The sequence below is a fragment of the Zerene cesonia genome, chromosome 26 (assembly GCF_012273895.1).
Source record: "Zerene cesonia ecotype Mississippi chromosome 26, Zerene_cesonia_1.1, whole genome shotgun sequence".
In the NCBI taxonomy this organism is placed as follows: Eukaryota; Metazoa; Arthropoda; class Insecta; order Lepidoptera; family Pieridae; genus Zerene; species Zerene cesonia.
This window is the reverse complement of record NC_052127.1, coordinates 6,392,881-6,416,139: the sequence shown is the minus strand read 5'-3', so window position 1 is coordinate 6,416,139 and position 23,259 is coordinate 6,392,881. Positions and strand designations below refer to the sequence as shown.

The following is a 23,259-nucleotide window of genomic DNA, read 5'->3' as shown; positions in this document are numbered from 1 at the left end:
AAGTAATAAATGTTATTTGCAGTTAACAATTTTCTTTTTTCTTTATTACAATATTTATGGCAAGACTAGGTATACCTGCATTACCTATAAAAAATTTAATTTAATTTATATCAAGAATACAACTTTTTATAATATTCATTCATGTAAATGTCGACTGTCTGTACATTATGTGGAAATAGAATCGAGTACAAAATCGAGATTTCATTGTAAATTTTGTGAATTTACATTTCTTTATCTACGAATTGCGCTATTCGAAAAGTAGGCCAGTCTCTGTCGTTTGTCCGCTGCTCATATGTACTAGAGCTAGGCGATAGCAATTCGGTACTTAGTAACAATATAGAAACATCCAGATTGTGATAATTAGTGAAAGATATATAAATGTAATTTTTAACTTATTTTATCATGAATTAAATTATTCATTGATTGATCAATTTATTTCTGTTTTTATTTATATTTTGTGTATATTTGTGTCAATATATTGATTTATAATTATTGTGCAAAGACCTTTTAATGAGAATCTTGAATCAATAATACGCTTAACTAGCGAAAGTCTGATTACACCTAAATATCTTACAAAATGTTAGATGTGTGCTATATTTTACGATATTAATGAATCTAGTTTTTGATATGTTTGGAATGTTCATAATTATACCAATTAGTAATATTCAGGAGTGTATTTAATCGGATAATATTTTATCTCTGTCGGTGGACAAACGCCCTCACGGATATCACCAAAGACAGGCGCATCTGGTATTTTAATACGGATCTAAATTTGAAATCTAGTTCAAGACTCGGTGTGACTGAACACAGGCATAAGACATTTCTAGAGTTTGTCCCAAAATTTTGGAGGGTTTTTCTAATAATCGTAATGGTAACTTATAATGTTTTTTAGGAATACAATTGACGTTTGGAAATACTTGTTTAACGCGACATTTACGTGAATACTGTGTAAAATGTGCAAGTACCTATTTGAATGCGAGTTTTACATTTAAGGTATCTAACTACCCCGTATAGACACCTAGTACTTAGAAAGTTTAAGTTCCTTCAGCAAAGTTACCGTACGAAATAACGATTTTCTTCGTTTAAGAATGAACTCCGAGGTGATCTTTGGAGCGCGGACGAAATTAGACCTCGTTGTAAGAAGAGTGTTGACTCCGGGGTTACTAACTGGTCCTGAGCTCATTCTTTGATTCATTTATCTTTATCTGTACTTAAAGTGTAGAAGAGTTTGTTTGCACGCGAAATTAACATGTGCTTAAAGCGAAATAAACATAGCCCAGCACAACTGAACGTTTTAGGCACGTTAGTGTGTCACTTTTATGACACTATTATATTTTTTCTTTTTGTGTTTCTTTCTTTCATTAAAAGAGAATTTTGTAGCAGTCGAAATTCACATTCAGTCATATCCCTACAAATGATATAAATGCCAAAGACACTAGTCTGACTGTATAGCTTGAGACATGAGAAAGATGAGGATTTATTTATGTTTAATTTATTTATGTGTTTTCCTTGGATAATGCGGGCGAAACCGCGTGTGAAGAGCTACAATTCTACCTTAAATATTTCGTGTATGAAATGCCATCTTTTGAAATTACTTCCGATGTGGAATCTGATAACAGATGACAACAAACACAGTCATTCCTTTAAGTCTAAAAGCATTGGCGTAAAGCACACAACGGAAATATTTAAAAGTATCTAATAAGCAAATGCAGGAGGAATTTTGCTTTTAAATCCTGCGATAAATGTGTATTCTATTGATGTGATATTTTAAAATATTTAAAACTGATGTCATTTAGCGCTTGGCTTCATACCTAATACAGATCTCTGATTATGTAACTTACATAATACTCTGAACCTTGCATTAGAGGCCAAGGTATATTATGTAATTAATTGGTTTCTTGTATGGAAAATGGGTGTAACCATAAATGGTAAAAAAGTGAAATAGATTGATCGTTTATTTAATAATACGAGAATAACTCTATAAATGACTTAAATGTGAAATTTTTGTGTTTGGATGTTTTTTATTTAATTACGTCAAATCTGCTAATTGTGTTGTGATGAAATTTGGTAGTGTTCAATCTTATGTATCAGGGTAACTATATGTATAGTAACTTTTGCTCCTGGTTTTGTCCAGGACAGCTATTAGCACAAGAAGTAGACAATGACCTTCTTCTTCATTCTATCAGTGAATATAAGAAATTCACCCAAATCATTACAGCAGTTTAGGTGAGAAAACATCACAGACTGTCATCTTTTTGCTCGATTTACGCATTCATATTTATTTTTACATATTAGGGAGATTGAATATTACTTCTGATATGTTGTTCTCCTAAATGAAATATCATCGAGTGAAAAGCTTATAAAATAGGTTTAGCCTTTAGTTTCTAATAATAATAATATGAAATTTTACACTTATACTGAAGATTTGCTTGGAGAAATCACAGATTATGTTTAAAATTATAAAAAAAATTGTGTGTGCTAAAATTATATACCTTACTTAATTAACATTTCATATTAAACTAATATGACCTAGCTAATGAAACATTATATAAAGACATTCCAATTTAATATCTTCTCCGCTGACTTTAAATGATCTAGAATTAATTATAAAATATACTAATATTAGTATTCTATAAGATCCACAATAATTAATTCTAAAAATGGTCGATGCTAAAACAACCTAAGTTCTATTTTAAATGAAGCCCAGAGGTGTTCGAATCTCTCAGCGCAAATCGCTATAAAATTTTCTGTATTGACATTCAAACTCAAGTCTGCCAACCCTCATTTCGCACGTTTTTGCTAATAAACTTAGGGCTAGCAGCTTTGAATCAGTTGATTATTTTTTATATATAACACAAAAACTTAACGCTGTTTAAGTAATTTTTTATTACAATTCGCCCCGGCTAACGAAGCGGAATAAAAAGTAACATTAAAACAGCATGTTAGTTATCCTTGAGTAAGAAGTTTCATAGGGTTAAAAAACATTTAAAATCGGACTTAAAGTTTCGCAGTTTCTATACCTACCATCATACCATCGACAAACTGACAAATAATCTATCCTTTGAATAATATTTGATATGTATAATGCTTATAGGTTTTAGTAATTGTTTCCATGATTTTTCATATACTGTAAAAACATTTTGCTAGAGCTTTCATTTCAGTTAAAACGTTATAAATAATCTATTAATATTTTTATTAGCATAACATTAATTCCACGATATACTTTAGTCTTCGCAGCCATTATAATACTAGAAGTTAATGTTTTTATTGCGGTTGATCCAGATTTATTTATAGAAGGAAGTGATAAAAGTTTCAAATTTGAACGATAAAATGGATTTAAAATGATAACTTTTACTCATCTTTCGTGGTTGTATATAGTTTCCTTACATATTCTATTTTTATTGAAATATGATATTAAAAATTATGAAAGTGAGTTCTTAAATATTAAAATGAGTGAGGTACTGGGAAAATAAGGGACTGAAAAGTGTATAAGGAAAGGATTTTTTAATAAAAAATATGTAATTTGATTGAAAATAAAATATTGCCAAGTGGATAAACAACGTAAGAAACCATTTTTATACATTTTTACATATTTTTATTTCATATTTTTCAGCACATATAGTATATACACAGTCTCTAAAGCTTGAACCTAGCTCTAATTTCAGAACCTTAAAATTAGAGCTAGTCTAGATTTTCATTGCTCTAATGATCACTGGGATAAATGTTATTTTAGCAAATGATGTAAGAATCCTTCACATGCAGCCTGAGGAATTAACTTTAAAAATGTTCCGTCAAATTTTATATCTATATATTTATTTCATAACACAAAAATTTTACTTTTTTGAAGCAACATAGTATGTAATTTTAATTCATTTTAAGAAACAAGTTGTATTATCCATCTAAGATACAATAGTTGCATCCTGTAACACTGAAACACACATTAAACTTTAACTGTACTATATAACTATACTATTGACGCACTTGTGAAACGTCATAACATAGTTTTACCATTTACCACCGGTTCGGAAAATCGTTTATACAGAGAAGAGAGAGAAACCGGCCAGAATCTCTGTAGCTGCTCTTTGTATCATGTTATGTTATGTTAATGTTTACATATCATACATTTGTGCTCAAACACGTCATATGTTTTAGTATGTGGTAGTCGAGTACGCTTCGGTACGAATAAACATAAAAAAAAGTTTGATCACACATATACGTACACAAAAACCGTATCAGGCCATAAGCTATTAATTTATGTACAATACATTAAAATATTACATGATCACACACACACACACGGCATTCATTATATTTACCTATTACTTTTTGCACAAACACATACACACACAGAAGTATTCACGTTTCCAGGTCATAAATTTGTGCACACACACGACATTCCATTGACACACACACACCGTACCAATCACGTTTAGCTATTAATTTGTGCAAGTCGGCATTGGGGCGTCGGCGGGTCGTTGCCCCGGATCGATCGCGGGAACTGGGTCAGCCGGTCTGTGGCGGGATACATACACTATATCCATAGCAGGGGGTGATGGAAAAAAACAAAAAAAAAATAAAAAAAAAGATCGGCCTGTATCTGTAAATTTTTTTAAACGGAGGCTAAGGCTGACTGTTCAGAGACAAATGAGGAATAATAAAAAAAATCGGTTTAATACATTTGAATTTATTTAACTATAGATGAAAAAAAAAATTAGAAAAACACATCCGTCGTCTATGCTACATTCGTATACATCCGTAGGTCTGTATAACAGTTGCGGAAATAGGGGCAATATACAACGAAAGATTAACCTTATCAGATGACAAAAACGAGGTTATTTGGGCCGTGTTACTATAATTATACACTTTGTTTCTTTTAATTATTTAGTGATACACTGACGGCACGCGGGCCGTCTGTGCTGACAACCAACACGCATGCTCTACGCACCACACGCGTGACCTACGTGCCATTCTAAAAGCTGCATAGATTTTCATACGTGACAGCTGTCAGCACCGAATGTCAGCGAGCCGTCACCATGACATTCAAGCGAATAAATCTAGTATGGACTAGCTGTCAGAAAAATAATTTTAGTTACGTTAGACCCGGTGCGAGCCCTCCATCTCCGCATCCAAAACAAAAAATGCATAGAAACTAAATTAGGATTAATGATATATCCTAGCAGAGTAGGTCGGAGCTCATTTATCTTTTTTAATGTATGAAAAAAAACTTTAGAAAATGAAATGCTTATTCAATGTTTTGTTTTTTCTTAACTCATAAAGTCGTACATATAAATACATACAAACCGATCTATCATTATATATTAGTTACACGCATTATACGTTTTGGGATGAGATTTTTTTTTGTTCAGGCAACTTTATGTCACATTCTTAACAATGTTAGAAATGCAAAAGTGAATCTGTCTATCTCTTCTACACGCCTAAACCAATGAACCAAACATGATTAAGTTCGGTACAAATATAGTTTCAGACTTGAGAGAGGACATAAGTTAGGTTAGGTTAAAGCTCGAAACTGTTCGAGTTTTCCTACAAATACGCGGGGAAAGCCGCGAGCGAAGAGCGAATATTAAATAAGTACATAATATAAATATATTTTAAATTTAATGTAAATAGAATATATCCAGAACTGAATGTATATAATACGCAGTATAATTCTTTGTAAACAATTATCTTGTAATTTATATCACAATAATGCTAGTTTTTTTTGTAAACTATAGTTTTTATAGTTGCCCAACATTTAGTGGATAAAAACAACAACTTGATTTATCTAAATTGATATTTGAACGCCAGACTGAACAGGTATACTGTATAGTCGTAATTACATTCGTATGTTTTTCTGTTGTTTTGTTCAAAATGAGTTTTTACCGCTCGTTATTGTAAATCTATTACGAAATATTCTCTATGGAATAGAATAATTCGTAATCAATGGAATAAATAATTTACGGTTCCCTAATGCTCAGGAGCACACACCTGACTGATTCATAACTTGATATAATATACACCAATTATATCTAAATAGTCCAAATGTGCACCAAAACAGAAGGCTTATGTGGATTCTATATAACATACAGTCTTAATGTACCTTAATCTGTATTAACACAAATCCACCCCCAAATAAATTACTTGAACTTAACACGACACTCGAGCATGACCCTTATCTCTATGGCATTAAGGAATATTACCCTTTGACGATATTTTAAATTGAAACGTAGTTTCTGGGTGGGAGAGTTTAAATCTTCTTGCAGTTGAAACTAATTGATGCACTGGAGAATATTGGATTCTATGGCCGTGATGATAAAGTTTTATTTGCTTTGCTTTATGCCGCGTGAATATTTAATACTAGTTAAATTTATTCTGCGCGAGGATATCTTTGCTTATCTGAAGACATATTTTATTTAATGAAATAAGAAGTTCATATTTTACTAGGTGATACCTGCGACTATGTCTGTCATATTTTAAAATGAAATGATATAATCCTGGCATATAATACATAGTCTATCATAAAAATAGCTGGGATGGAAATTGTAGATTTATAAAATCCCAAATTCACCTGAGTACTACAATAATGAAACAATTATGTCATTTTTTATATCACAACGGGCAACTGTGATGGTTCACCTCCGCCCTTGGACATTCACAAGGATAGGGTCGCTGCACATCTGCCCGCTTTTAAGAAGATAGGGAAATGATTGACGAATGAAATAAAGTAATGGACTGGGAAGGGTAAGCAAAAGGATACAGGCCTCAATACTGGCACGATTAAATAACATTCGAACGGATAATAAACATGCACTCACATTGTTATCACAGTTACTTTTACAAATACACTGAAATAAATGCGCAGTAACTGACTTTCTAGGTTTATAGGTATTAAAATTCATACGTAAAGAACACTAAAAGCCAAGTTAATTCAGTGAGCCGTCTTGAAAACCGCGTACGTAAAAGCTCTTACCTTTACGAGGCAATATAAAAATATTAATTTGCAAGAAGATTTCTGGTGGAGCGAATCGGGGAGTTCAACTGCTGCTTGTTAACCCACTGCGGTGAGGAGGTTATATTAGCGTGTGAGTGTTGAGTATTTTTCGATTGTCAGTCGAAAAATTATATAAAAAACTAGCAAACCCGGCGAACTCCGTTTCGCCACCAGATGGCTGTATGTAAAAAATTATTTTCCCGCTTTTCTGTTGAAATTTTTCCTAAATTTTCTTTGCTATAAACCTCATGGAGCCCGAGACCTTTCCAACGAATGCAAAACCGTGGAAATCGGTTCGTGCGTTCTGGAGTTGTAGCGTCAGGAAGGAAAACCCGACTTATTTTTATATAGTAGATGATGTTAAGATAAATGTCTTTAGACGCGCTTTATCGTTCGCTTATTGTAGTAATAAGATATGTAGCGTCACACTTAATTTAAAATGGCGCTTCTAGACAGCATGTTATCATTTCCATTTATAATTCCTGCTTTTTATTTATCTGTAATTTTCATATTTCATACATAAAATCAGTGATTTACCTCAAACTTATTCATCGGATTCTTCTGCTGGCCATCTAAAAACTATCTTTAATTTCTTAACACTATTAACATCCCGCAGTACCTTCCTATTTGACATATGTCAAAAAGTGTACGTACGTAATATAATACGTTAATTTGTGCATAGATGTCAATAAACTCAATCACTACAAATACACCAGAACATTCCACACACGAGGGCGTATCCAAGTCCCTTTCTCAGACATAAAAAATATATAAAAGCAAAGTAATTGGGCAAGTGCCATAAAGGCGGGTTAAAGGATACCCGCCACTAACTGGTGCGGGTTTGAAGTCCAGATCAACTTTATTGCAGGTAAAAAACCAATTCGTGTATATATTACTCGCTTGACGCGAGCTGAACCGGGGTGGAAGATTGGTCAAGTGCGTATTGGTCACCCATCCAATTTATAACCGTGCCAACTGTTGCTTAATCTTGATTTTTTATTATTTAGGTATTACAGTGGCAATATAAATACATCATCTCTGAAACTCAACTGTTTAACTATCACGGTTCTTGGTATACAGGTTGAGAAAAACAGACGAAAAGACAGAAAAAATGAAAGCTTAGTAAGAGAATTCCGTTTTACCTAGTATAGTATTATGTTGTATTTTCTTATACCTATTAATGGATTTTAACGCGATTGTTTTATTATATTATTTAACCCGATGTTTCGAACACTACAACGAGCGTGAGCAAAATCTAAAGTCCGTTAAAGAGTATTTTATTTCTAAATAGTATTATGTTATCTATGGTTTTACCATTTAGGTATAGAATGCAATATTCTATTATATACAAAAGACGTCTATATACAAAAAGAATTACGTCAATTGGCTGAAAACGCACGGAGTTATCGAGTAATAACACCAACAAAATACAGTCAAATTGAGGACCTGTTTCGTTTTTGGGATTGTCGGTAAAATATATAAGGCGTATATTATGTGAAGAAAATGACCATTCTCATGAAACTAGAAATCTTTTTGAATATTTATTCTTTACTCCATCTGCTAATAGTCAATATGATATTTTCTTAGCTTAGATATCAACTGGTGAAGTATCGAACCAAATGTAGAAATATTAATTAGTTATATAAAATCATTTAACTTATTTAGCTATAACCTGAAAAAACAAAAATATACCGTAACAAAATTATAGATAAAAAAACGTTTACTTTGTAGAATAAATAACTTTTTTTATATAAATAAACTAGCGGTCCGCCCCGGCTTCGCCTCGTGGTACATGTATAGCCAATAGCATTCAAGGGTCACGTACATATCCAGGTAGAATGAATCCTACTAATATTATAAATGCGAAGGTTTAAAAGGATGTGTGTGCGTGTTTGTTGCTCTTTCACGCAAAAACTACTGAACCGATTGCAATGAAATTTGGTATGTAGACAGCTGGACAACTGGAATAACATAAAGGCTACTTTATATCCCGATATTTCTAGGGGATACGGACTTACGAGGGTAAAACCGCGGAGCGCAGTTATTACATAAGGTCCAGTAATTTCAACAACAAGCAAACTCTTTGATTTTAATTTATTAGTATATTTGTTTCTACATGATGGAATCAGATAATTAATATACCAATATTTAAGTATACAGTAATTTAATTGGCCTTTCTTATCTCAAATTCATGCACAGGCTCTAAACTTTCTATATAATTAAACTGAAACTGCTGAGTTTGATTGGAATTTGACAGAAGAATAGATTTGGACTGGGAGAACGTCAAGCGTGTATAAAGACACACAATTATATATTTTGCAAAATAAATCTATAAATCCTAAAAAATATTAAAACAGCACTTGAATCAAATTTTACATTATACAAAAGAACTGCAATTTTGATGAAGCGGATATAATATTACATTCATATTTATGTCTTAAAACCGGTTTAATAATTATTAATTATATTCTTTTATGTGCTCGCCTTCCGTGAGACTTTTTAAGCAGATTAATATTCATAGGTAAATAAGACAAATATTGCCATTTTTATGCACAACCAACAAATGTTTGACTTTGTCCTGATCAAAACTTCTTTTTGTGTGAAAGCAGCTCAAACACTGCCCACTTTTGAGAAGCAAAAAGACTCTTAGTTCTATTAACTGTCACCAGCGTATAACTGCATGTATCGTATTGAAACATAGCAAATCTGCTTTGTACTATGGAAACAACTTATTTTATATACTAACCAAGCGCTTTTTTCGGCTTGAAATTTTCTGTTAGGTACTTTTTGAAGATATTCTTCACATAAGCGTTCTCCCATCTATACAGAATACACTAAAGAAACTATCTATTTTGTTGCATTCGTTTGGAAGTTATGAGCAAATATTTAGATGAAACATTTTTATTTGTGAGTATAGGCTATAACGTTCATGGAACACTCTCAAATAAATACAATTCAATATGAATAAATTTAAGATTCACACACAAATCATGCGTTTCGTAGTCCTTTCTACTCGCATTTTGCTTTTCTCACAAAAAGAAGAAATGTATTAAGAGATGTAGTCCAATGAAGTGAGGAGCGGGGGCCTGGTGACCTAAAATATAAGTTATTCAGGTTCCAGTCTCTTCTTTCAGACTGTATATTGAATTGTAGAAACTAAACCCTGTGTTAATTTAACACTGTATTACAGGTGTTGGGTTCCCTCACACTTCTGACAAAGTTGTATGAACTGAATTGATGTAAAAACCAATCTACCAACACACGACGCGTAGGTATAACCCACTATGGTCATGAACTTGGGCAGCGGACAAACGACATCTCACCTTCGTTGAAGATTTCCCGTTTTGGAATGCGTATATTTAAAAGGATGTCGATAATATGTAGGTAAATATAGCTTTACTGAGATTGCCTTATTTACGTTTAAATTTAAAATGGTATTATAGTTTTTGCGTGACTAGATGTGAGGCACAATATAAATATGTGAAAATTAATATTTTCTGTTCTTCATATAAAAACCACGGAACTGATTTAACTGAATTATGTAAACAGATAAAATAAAGCTACCGACTTTAAAAGGTATGACATCGGCGACTGGGCTGTTAAGTTAAAAATATCATTTATTTTTGTATTAAAGTGGAATAGATTGTTTTATTTTTCATACAAATGAAATAAGCGTATATTATTATTGTCTTTGCCAGTTCTATCATTATGAAATTCAACGGGTTATATTCTTTTATGGCAATTATTTTAGTTCGGTTAGTGCAAGAGTTTATGGGTGGTAATGACCATTTAACATCAATTGACACATCTTCATTTGCCTGCAGGTCAATAAAAAATGTAAATAATTGAAAATTGTTTATTGTTTGTGGTCCGTAATTTTTATTAATTTTTATACTCATCATAAATGTTTGTCATAAATGTTTATTAACAACACTATACTTACTGTTTCATTTATTTTATAATTCGTACTGCTATTATAAGTCATGGTTATTTTTGTATTTGTTTGTTTTCGTTTGGCTTAAAACGATTGTGACAAATTTCAAGATAGCAAAAGATTAAACATACATTGAAAAATGTCAAAGAGTCTCAAGCAATCTTTGTAGCCATTTACATCCATACTGGTTCAGTGGTTTAGGCGTGAAGAAGAGACAAATAGACAGAAATACAGATAGATGGACAGACAAACAGATAGAGTTACTTTCGCATTTATTATATTAGTAGGTAAGGAATAACAAACAGGATTTAAAGGCGGTTAAAATACGAATGTTTGACGTGTGTTTGACACACGATAACCTAAACTATTAATAGGGGAAATCGGGAAAAAAAAAATTTCATCACAAAAACAGTGCTGATGTAATAACAATATCTATTTAATAAAATTGTATATTATTTCGTTAACATTCAAACGGGGCATGCGATTTACCAATAAACCGTATCACGGTCAAAACTTTCAACATAACTGCTTTGTTATTTTTTAACTGACACAATGCGGAAATTATAAAATCGATACAAGTAAAGTTCTATTTAACATAGCCGTCGCAGTGGTTTAGTGGTTTCGTGTTGTTAAATCCGAGTTTTAGGACTTTATGATTCACCAGTATTAGGTCATATGGGATTCGATGTGCACAGATAAGATACCTCGTAAAGATCTGTGAAACAGCTAATGATTATTTTGTGTTTAGAAGAGCAAATATTAATTATTATTCATATATTAATACCAATATTGAATTTTTATTTAATGTAAAGTTATATGAATATTAAAAATCCATTATTTGGTTAATTTTAGAAAATACTGAAACAATTAATTATTCTGCAAAGACAATCGAAAATTAATTCGGTTTGTTTCATTTAATTATAATTGAAACGAAATACAAAAACGCAAATGAATAATCAATATGTTTTAGTTTTTTTTTTTAATATTCAACCAATTTTAATATTGCTATAACAATTTTTATCTAAATTACTATAGTTAATTATTCGTAGAAGAAGCTACTATAATATTAATTTAGTAAAATCTTATAATTACAAATAATTGTATCTTTATCTATAAAACAGATATTGCATCCAATCTAGAAGCGAAATACTATAAAAACAATTGCTATTAATTCACAATTCCAATCGGACCGTGACCTTGCCCGTCTTTATAGCATATTATACGTCACTTTTATCATAATTATGTAAGTATATATACGCTTGTATGTTTATTTTACGATTCGATCCTTTATATGAGTTTAAACGAGTTATATCGTCAGTTGATAGGATGGCGTCCAAAGCATACGTTACGGTCAACGTGCTGTTAATTTCTGTCGCCATAATACTCGGTAACGTGCTGCGATTTAGATTCTTGCCATTCAACAATGACACCAAGAAATCGCTCGGCTATCCTAAAGACAGTCTTCTTAATTTTACTGAATTAGCAGGGAAATATGGATATAAATCTGAAGAGCATACTGTGATTACTGACGACGATTATGTGTTGACGATATTTCGGATTTTACGTGGAAGGAATTGTTATGGAAGAATAAAAGAACCACCGGTGATTTTAATGCATGGCCTGCTTCAGAGTTCCGATGCGTGGCTCGATGCAGGACCCAACGCTGGACTGGCGTACCTACTCGCCGATGCCTGCTATGACATTTGGGTAGGAAACCAGCGAGGCAACTACTACGCGCGCAGACACTTACACTACGACCCGGATAAACACGCGCAATTTTGGGACTTCTCTGTCGATGAAATAGGGTTATACGACATCCCTGCTACAATCGATTATGTGCTTAATCACACGAGGCTCCAGAAGTTGAATTACATTGGATACTCCCAAGGCTCCGGTACGTTTTTCATCATGTGTTCCGAGAGGCCTGGTTACTGTGAAAAAGTGAACCTTCTCATCGGTTTGGCTCCAGCGGCGAGGCAGACGTATACAAAATCCGTAATATATAGGATAGTGAGCACAGGAATTTCGACTTTTGAGACGGCTTTGACCACGACTGGTCTTCAGGAGATATTTGCGAAAGGTGCGCTAGGGCAGGAGTTGCTTGGTTTTATATGTCAATTCGGTTCCTTGTCAGAGCCCGTATGCGGTACAGCAGAGGGCTTATTTGATTCGTTTCACCCGGGCTCCATAACAAATGAAACCCTAAGAGTGATGTTTGGCCACTTTCCCGCGGGAACGTCCGTCAGAAACATGGCCCGGTACGGACAGAGTATGATGACTGATAAATTTCAGAAGTTTGACTACGGTAAAGCGAAGAATTTAGAGAAATATGGCAGCCGAGAACCTCCTAAATATAATTTAAACAGTGTCACAGTGCCTATGGTGATAATGTATGGTAAAAATGACTTCTTGGTGGACACAAAAGACATAAAGTGGTTGGTGGAGAATTTGCCGAATGTGCTGATGGTTAAACAAGTAGCAGATCCCCTGTGGAATCATTTTGACAACACATATAGTCAGTATATTCACGATTTGATTTTTCCAACGGTTCATCATTATTTGCTGAAATTTAGCAAGTGATGCAGCAAAATGCAAGTTCAACAAATTTTTTAAGGTTATGTGATAATTTTTTAATTTATATATGCATTAATAGTTATAAATATAGTGTGTTAAGGATACGAATCTGTGATAATAAAATAAGATTTAAATGTATTTCATTTCCTTATTTATTTATGTGAGACACTTCCTGTTTACTCGACACAACAAAATATATCATATTGAATGCATTTATGTGACAGTTATCTTGAGTCATGCATACCTTGAATATCACAACTTTTGAGTGGGAAATATTTTACTTTTTAATATTATTTTTCAACGCTTTTAAATAGAATATACAAAAAGACAAGGAGATACCTGACTTCCTATTAGATAATTAAATATTATCGCATTTTTTATGTATTTTTCATGTAAATATTAATTAAACAAATAAGGATGTTTACGCAAGTACTAAAATAATGTTTCTACAATATTTCCATGCTTAATAATCTATTGTTGATGATAGTAAAACATACATATTTTATCAGAATCTTTTCCATTGCACCTTTTATTCTACACTTTAAACTTGGCAAAATTAATTGCCATAAAATCCGTGTATTTGTTTTATACAGATCAAGATGGAGTCATTTGATTATTTCCAAATGTTTTAATAAAAGAAGACATGAAGTCAATTCATAGTTTAAATACGTATGTTTAAATTTTAAAACTTTTTAATGTTATAATTGATAAAAGAAAAATAAGTTTCAAGTGTTTCACTTGTTTTTTTTGAAAGTACATGTATTTTTTATTGTGTATATACTGGATTCTTATAATATTACTAGCTGCACCCGGCAAACGCTGTTCTGCCTTACTCTTATCGTTTAGTGGTATGAAAAATAGATGTTAGCCGATTCTCAGACCTACCCAATATGCTTACCAAATTTCAGAGGAATCGGTCAAGCCGTTTCGGAGGAGTATAGAGACTAACATTGTGACATGAGAATTTTATATATAAGATTTTTTAATTATTAATTGTGTTATAGCTATTCAATTATAGCTTTTGAATAATTATAAACTACCTTGAATGATATGCGAACTTGTTTATTATGATACTTAAAACAACATCCGCCTGTATACTTAACATAATACAATTTTACCCACAGTTTTTTTACTGTAAAATCCTTATAAGAAATCTTTATATAGTTAACATTTTCGATCTAATATAATATAGGTAATGTAATATTATAGGAGATAAGTTTTTGAATTTGACAGTTTGTGTCTTTGTTGTGGGTAATCTCTGGACCTTCTGAACCCATTTCAAATATTCTTTTAGCAAAAAAAAACACGTGATATATTTTCCCAGTTCTAGCTGGGTGGATGTGGGACGAGCGACTAGTATTGAATAAAATAAAAGGTTTTAATCTAAAAGAAACTCGAGAATAAACAAAAAACGTTTATGTTCAAATAATTTTTTCTTGTATCGAGAAAATCTAAATGAGAAATCTATCGTTTTTCAATATTTCAGATAAAACTTATTCATTTGTATTTTGAGTACTAAAGAAATTCTATTTAGTTTTATTAAAGTTGAGTTCATTCTTCCTGCAGTAATTACTAGCTGTTTCAGCGACTACATTTACGTTAATATTTCCATTTCCCGTGGAATATCTGAGATAAAAGCTATCCTTTGTCGTTTTTGGATCTCAAACTGTGTCTTTAAGAAATTGGTTTATTAGTTTAGGCGTGAAGAACAGACAGGTAGACATAGCTACCTTTTTTACGATTATATTAGCATTTAGCACGACTTGGCAAGGACATATCGAAAAATATTATTGAGCTAAATTAATTTTGTTCACATGTAAACGCTATCACCCAAATAGCTTGTGAATCTCTAAAGCGCAGCAAATGTTCCAGTTTTTTGTTCGGCTGTTTTCAATATTTTGTGCTCTCGAACTTACAAAGGCTGGCACCTCTGCGTTGGATAGACGAAGCAGACGTTGACCTTTTAGCTCGGTTCGATGCAATAGGTTTCATTTTAGAATCGTATTGTAAACGCGATGTGCAGAACCTGCCGAAGTTTTTAGTATTGGTTATCCATCCAATTTTTGACCGTGCTAGACGTTGTTTTGCCTCGATTTTTTATTTGTTATAACGGCAACTGCAAATACATTTACTATAGGTATGTATACATGACCTCTGAGTGCTAAAGTCATTATATGTACCACGAGTGATGCCGGAGCGGATCGCTAGTTACATACAAACGTATTATACATACAATGAACGCTTAAATAATGAACCGCCGTGCCTTGTGTCTAGTTCAAGGTTTACTTTAATTATATAATGACGTGGATTGTTACAAAAACAACTCGTAGTAGTTATAGAATTACAAGCAATTATGTTAGCGAAGTTTTCCGCCCATTTATGATATGGTAATATCATAGTATGAAACAAAGTCACTTTCTCTGTCCCTATGTCCCTATGCGTAAAACTCTAAAACTACGCAGCGGATTTTGATGCGTAATTTTTTAATAGATAAAGTGATTCAAGAGGAAGGTTTTTATGTATAATACCATGTATTAAACTACTCCGAATGTAACGCGTGCGACGCTGCGGGCAAAAGCTAGTTATAAAGTATTATAGGGTATATCTGAAGGGTAGAGCGACCAGGTACCTTCTAGGGGAGAGTACTCCACTTTACATTACATCTACGCTTACCAGCAGTAGTACAGTTCCCTGTGGCTATTTCCTATCCTACTAATATTATAAATGCGAAAGTTTGCGAGGAGGGATGTATGTGTATGTGTATGTATGTTTGTTACTCTTTCACGCATAAACTACTTAACCGATTGCAATGAAATTTGGTACGTAGATAGCTGGACAACTGTATAACACATAGGCGACTTTTTATCCCGATATTCCTACGGGATACAGAGTTACGCGGGTGAAACCGCGGGACGCAGCTAGTAACACATATAAGTATATACTAGCTGTGACCCGCGGTTGAAACCGCGTAAGTCCGTATCCCGTAGGAATATCGGTATAAAAAGTGCCTGTGTTATTTCAGTTGTCCAGCTATCTACGAAGCGAATAGTATTATTATTCACCAATAGATGTCAGGAAAAAAAAACACGAATATGACATTATTTCAGTTGTCCAGCTGTCTACGAAGCAAAATAGTATTACTATTCACCAATAGATGTCAGGGAAAAAAAACACGAATATGACATTTTCTAAAAAAAATTCCTAGCTAGATCGATTTATCGCCCTCGAAAACCCCTATATACTAAATTTCATGAAAATCGTTGGAGCCGATTCCGAGATCCCAATTATATATATATATATATACATATATATATATATATATACAAGAATTGCTCGTTTAAAGGTATAAGATATGTACATGTGCTTACTGTTATTGTACTGTTCTCTACTGTTACTGTACTGCACTGAACTGTTACCACACTAATATTATGAATGTGAAAGTTTGTTTGTTTGGATCTTTGTCAATCACGCTGATACTACTGAACGGAATTTATGTTACTACTTATGTATGAGCTGACTTGGGTGATAGGATACTTTTATCCCGATTAAATGCTCCCTTGGGATAAAACAGGAAACTCGATATCTGGGCGGAGCCGGGACGAACGTCTAATTATGTATATACTCTTAGATATTTCGATTTTTATTTGAAAATGCATAATGGTTATTATATATTTTACCCAGACTGTGACTGTAGAATATAGATGAATATTTCTAAAGAAAATTAGGTGTGTTTAAATTATTGTTATTTTGCGTGTCATTGTATTGAAGCATATGTCTATCTGAAACTCACAAACGGTACAATCAAGTTGCGTTATTTTTTAAATTCCCGATCAAAGATTATATATAATACTATAGTATCTATATATCTATAGTATCGCGTTTACGCCCGATGCAAAAAGAGTTGTTTTATAAGTTGGATGTCGGTGTCTGTCTGTGTGTCTTTTCTGTGGCATCGTTGCTCTCAAACGCATGGACCAATTCCGTTGCGTTGATACTATTTCAACATGAAGTTAAGAATAACATAAAATATAATTGTATTTACCTACAGTTTATAAAATACAAAGTCTCTAATATAAATTTATAGCCAAATTTTGTTAACTTATTTAAATTTCAAATGGCAATCGAATATCATCGATTAGTTCACAAGATACAATAGATCCTTGGATCAGATATTTCCTCTTTACATTATAAGTTTAGATAAGAAACTTATTTGTGCGTTAATAGTTATCAAGTGGCCTTTGTAAGGTACATTGACCTATGAACTTGGCGGTTAGCGCGGCTTCATTCCTTGATCATCTTTACCTTGTCTTTTTTATGAAGAATTATAATAATGGGTTGGTAAATATAATTATGAATCGATAAATATTTGTTTACAGAGCAAAACAAATCTTCCTTTCTTTTTTCTTTCAACAAGATATATTCAATCGAATGTTACGTCATTTAGAAATTTATTAAAATGTATAATACTCGCGTAAAATCAAACACAAGGAAATACTATGGTATATTATTAAATATTTGCGTTTAGAGCTTAATGACAAAATGGTTAAAGAGATAAAAACACACTTTTAATTAATGAATTAACAAAAAATATGAATAAATTCACTAATATTACATACAATAATTACTTCCATATTAATTTTAACTTAACTTATCCGAACTATATCGTTGGTGTTATTTACTCAAAATGAGGGTAATGAATTATTAAGTGCGCAGAAAATTATAAAAAAAAACGCTCAGGAATTAATAAAAAAGGATAATTATAACAGTTACATTAAATCCAAAACGGGCAACAAACGAATTATAAATTACCATTAACGCATGAGAGCATTGGTTTTTGGACTTTGAATGCGAATCTTGAAATAATTGCTCATTCAGATACCTCATTGTAGCAAAAACAACTTTAAACACTTATAGAAATCGATTGAAATTTGATCGAAAATATGTATAATTAGTATTTTCTTGTATTTGATTTCACGCGAGTATTATACATTTAGAAACGCGGTTTATTCGAATAAATCGCGTTTAAAATCCGTTAAAAAGTTTTTATTTTCTGCATGTATAATTATTCGAAATTGTTTATATTTTAAACGCAACTTGGGGCAGCACGTACTTAAAAGTTATAATGAAAGAATCAAATAAACTATTGGTTTTATCAACTACTGATGGCAAATATTCGCGAGTATATGTGAAACTTTTTGTTTGTATACAAAAGAAACGTACTTACCGACTTCTGTATGTTTGTGTGACTGACTTGATACTCGATTGAAGAAGAATCATAATATATCACTGAATATTAATGACCTGTTTCTCCCAGGATAAGGAAAAATTCCCGGGATTTTCCCCGCAAAGATAAAGCGTGATATTTCTGGTATAAAAACTACCCTTCCTCGGGTCTACTATCTTTATATCAAATTACATCGAAATCGGCCGAGTAGTTCCTGAGATTACCACAATGAAAGAAACTCCTCAGGTTTATGTTATTTATATAGAAATATAGATATAATACACTGAATATAGGGAGACTATAATTTTATAGTATCCAATAATTTAAGTCCATCAGATTAATATTATAAGTAAATAATATTTGTATATAAATAAATTCATAAAAGGGGAGACTACAGTTTTATAGTAACCGATATTTAGTCCGCTAGACTAAAGTTATTGTAGCCGGAGGCCTATATCCTTTTCCTTATCCATCCCAGTCCTTTCCTTCATTCGTATCGTCAATCCTTTGCAAATCCCTTTCCAATTTGAAGTCGACAATCCATTTATAGAGGCGTAGGTTCTGCAATCGACCATACGCCTCTCCAAATGTTCATGGGTAACGCTTACCATCAGGCGACCCACCAGTTCCATTGCCGACGATGACATAAAAAAAAAACAAAATAAAATATTCCTCATAATTTGATTCATAAATAATAAAAAAAAATAAAAATAGTTTATTTAATTTCCAACTTTATAAAATATGGAGTATTAGGGACCTCCCAGTGAGTTTAAGAGAAAAACCTGTGTCAGGAGGACCCACTCTTCCTTAACTTAAGTATTATAACTAGGTATGTGAAAATTTAAATAATATGTGTATATTTTGGTAAATCTGCAAAAACCCGCGTTGTTTCGCGCCGCTTGACTACCGGTTCGTAAAACCAGTTTGGATGTGCCAACTATGTTATTAAAAGTTATCTGGCAACAAGAATTATAACATTACTAGCTGCGCACCGCGGTTTCACCCGCGTAAGTCCATATCCCGTAGGAATATCGGGATAAAAAGTTGCCTATATGTTATTCCAGTTGTCCAGCTGTCTACGTACCAAATTTCATTGCAATCGGTTCATTAGTTTTTGCGTGAAAGAGTAACAAACATCCATACATCCATACAAACTTTCGCATTTATAATATTAGTAGGATATGAATGAATAAAACCTCGTACCCAAGACGGTTTTGATTTGTTTATCAGTTTATATACTCTGTACTATTAGTATAAAGCTGAAGAGTTATTTTTGAACGCGTTAATCTCAGGAACTGCCTGAGCGATTTCATAAATTCTTTGTCCATAGGATAGGCAGGATCGCTGAGTGTTACTGGATATATATGTACCTCGGGTGAAATCGTGGCGGACTGCTAGTCAATGATAGAATACAATATAGTGTAAATTTACCAATCTGTATTAAACGAATCAAGTTTTTGAGATTATGTACATAACAAATGTGAAATTTCACTAAGCACATTCAGAGAAAACGCATAGGGTGGATGGTGTATACTATAGATATTGTTTGGATAAGTGAAGCAGAAATATATAAAACATAGATATAGCTGATGTATAAATGTAATAAGATATAACATTAATAAAAATAAAAATATATGTAGTATAGACATAGTCAGTAAAATTTTAAAACTTAAAACTTTAAGCAATCGTTATTACTATTTCATAATTAATAATAAAGTTTATAGTAAAAAAGTAAACATGCACTTTAACTCCATAGAGAACGATTCCGAGTTTATGTACAAAGCCGCGGTTCTAAGCAAGTATACTCTCTTAAAATCTTACTGTATCAGCGATAAACCCAGGACCATAAAAATGCAATATAATCTTTACATAATAACGATATTAACCGCACACGTGCTCCTATAACATTTTTATTATAATGCAAAAGTAAAACTAAGGATGAAACACTGTTTTCCCAATATATGTTTTTTGTATTTCAGTAGTAAAATACCAATCTAACGTTCGTTCGTTCGTTTGTCTGTAAAAATTTTGTCTAACAGAATAACGGTAATTATTTAATAGTAATTCACAATTATGTCCTGTTTGTCACAGAGAAAAGCAATGGATCTCTATGACAAATGCTCATAATGGATAATGCAATAAAAAGTCAGCAAAATATCAAAACAGGAATCATATTAAAAACATTTAAAGCCAAGGAAATTCAAGATATTTATTCAGCTATCAGCATACAATAATAATACTGCAATGCAGCGCTGATTTTCAGCACCCGACTTAAAAGTTTTTTTTAGAAATCAGCCAAAAAAACAAAGGTTAAAATTAAAGTAGGTATGTCGAACATAAAATATATGTGCGTTTTCCAATAACATTTAAAATTATATTCATTGGTCACGTGGTCATCTGGTATTGTTTATTTTCTTAATAATCTGTATTATACCTCACTAATGAGTTAATTAAATTGTCTTGCTGTTTCGTGTCACAGCTCACAATTAATTCTATAAATAAAATAATTAACTCGCGCAAACAAACAAAGAAGGTGCATTTAATTATATAAGTCTAATTAATGTAGTCTTGCAAAACCGATGGAGCACGGTTTTATTATTGTGCTTTATGTAATTACTACCTGCGCCCTGCCGTTTCACCCGCGTAACTCCGTATCCCGTAGGAATATCGGAATAAAAAGTTGCCTATATGTTGTTCTAGTTCTCCAGCTGTACGTACCAAATTTCATTGCAATCGGTTCAGTAGTTTTTGCGTGAAAGAGCAACAAACGCACACACATCCTTACAAACTTTCGCATTTATAATATTAGTAGGATTACATGGAATAGCCCGCAACTAATGTTGCGAAGTTGTACATTTAAACAAAAGAAATGTCATTTTATATCTGTCTGACATCGTTTTGATAACTCCTGGAGTTCATTGCTTTTATAAGAAATAACATATACATTGCAGCCAGCTAGTTTAATTAACCAGTCAAATCATTGTAGAATCTAATATTTTTACTGCCTATTGCCCGTGACGTCGCCAGCGCGGTCGCAGGAAATAAATACTATATCATTCATGTCACATTTTTTAATATAGCGCCATCTACCAGAGCTTATAAATTTCGGAGTAATTCATAATGGACCTTTTCATAAGCTTACTATGGGAATGAAATATTAAAATTTATTGTCCTAAAAAGTAAATAGCCGATGTTACTCTCTAGCTTTATAGTTCTCTCCATGCAAAAAAAATAATTTATCATAACATAAAATCGCTCCATTGCGTGGTGAAAGATAAAAGTAAACACACTTTCGCATTAATTTTAATATTAGTATAACCACAGAATAATAAGTACAAGTAGTATAACCCTCATAGCCGGCCTGTGTCCCTGCGCTAAAGCTGAAGAACGGTCATTCGTAATCTCAGAAACTACTACTAAATATCGACTTGGCAAAAAACGTACTTATTTAAGAAATCAATTTTGTAAATATTTAATTTACTAACAAGAAGTAACGGAAACTATACTAATTATTTTCTTTCTAGAAATTATTCCTGTAAATAGAATTTTAATCATACCGATAGAAACGTGTATATTTTAATATAGTAACAACCATTCGCGGGGCATTCATAGGTACTTGAGTCTAAAAACGTAACGCCTTTTACATTCGTGCGAGCAAAAGCACATCTGTTTGTAAAATTTTTTTAACTACGTTTATAATTTTCTTAATAATTTGAGTAAACAAAGTAAAGTCTGATTAGGGCATTCAAAGTGAAAATACAGTATATAAACGTTTTGTTTTTCTTTCATTTAGATTAACGCGCGAAAAATAAACCAAACACAAACGGAACGGTTTCAATAAATTTTACCAAAAATAACTAATGTTTATCTTTACATTAACATGGAAGTAATTTTTAAATATTATATAATATAATATAATATATAATTATTCCTTCTTCATAGTATCTCACACTTGTTTTCTAATACGTGACAGTAGAAACTGCTCTAAACAAAAAAACCTAAGTAATATCTCACTTTTACTTTTCCTAAACAACATAAGTCTTGTGCGTATCCTCCGCGGTCACTCAGAGTTCAAAGAACTTAAATCGCGAACAAAACAAGCCACTATAGAATAATAATAGCACAAGAATACCTTAAATAATATATAATTATATGATCTCACACGCACTCCGCATTGCTGAAACGCATGACATTCCGCTGCACACTCTAAACTCATATATTCGTAGCGTACATAGTTCGATAAAGTCTAGTATAAGTTGACCTGGTTGGTGTATGGGACTGCGTGTGTAATGGAAGTCAAGTTTCATTTGCTGCGGTAATTAATGGTTTGTGAAAATTTCGATTTTGATTATATTTAAACATTTAGCAGTTATATAATACTGCTTTTACTGCAATCGACGTGAATATCTTTTGTTATACAAATTTCTATTTATTTCTGCAAGTTTCAATTTAAAAAATTTAACAATACAAATCGTATATAAATTTTTGTTTGTGTTTTTATATATAGGTGTACTTGTCAACATAAACGCAAAGACATTA

General features: G+C 32.3%; 2 protein-coding genes across 2 annotated transcripts in view; both read left to right on the top strand.

Moving 5' to 3' along the window:
- The window catches only part of LOC119837216, a 178,957-nt gene that overhangs the window by 115,886 nt on the left and 39,812 nt on the right, over positions 1–23,259 (top strand). The window lies entirely within an intron of this gene.
- LOC119836889 (gastric triacylglycerol lipase-like) lies at positions 12,234–13,673 on the top strand. Its single transcript, XM_038362332.1, has one exon. The coding sequence runs from the start codon at positions 12,249–12,251 to the stop codon at positions 13,500–13,502; it is 1,254 nt and encodes a 417-aa protein (XP_038218260.1). The 5' UTR covers positions 12,234–12,248; the 3' UTR covers positions 13,503–13,673.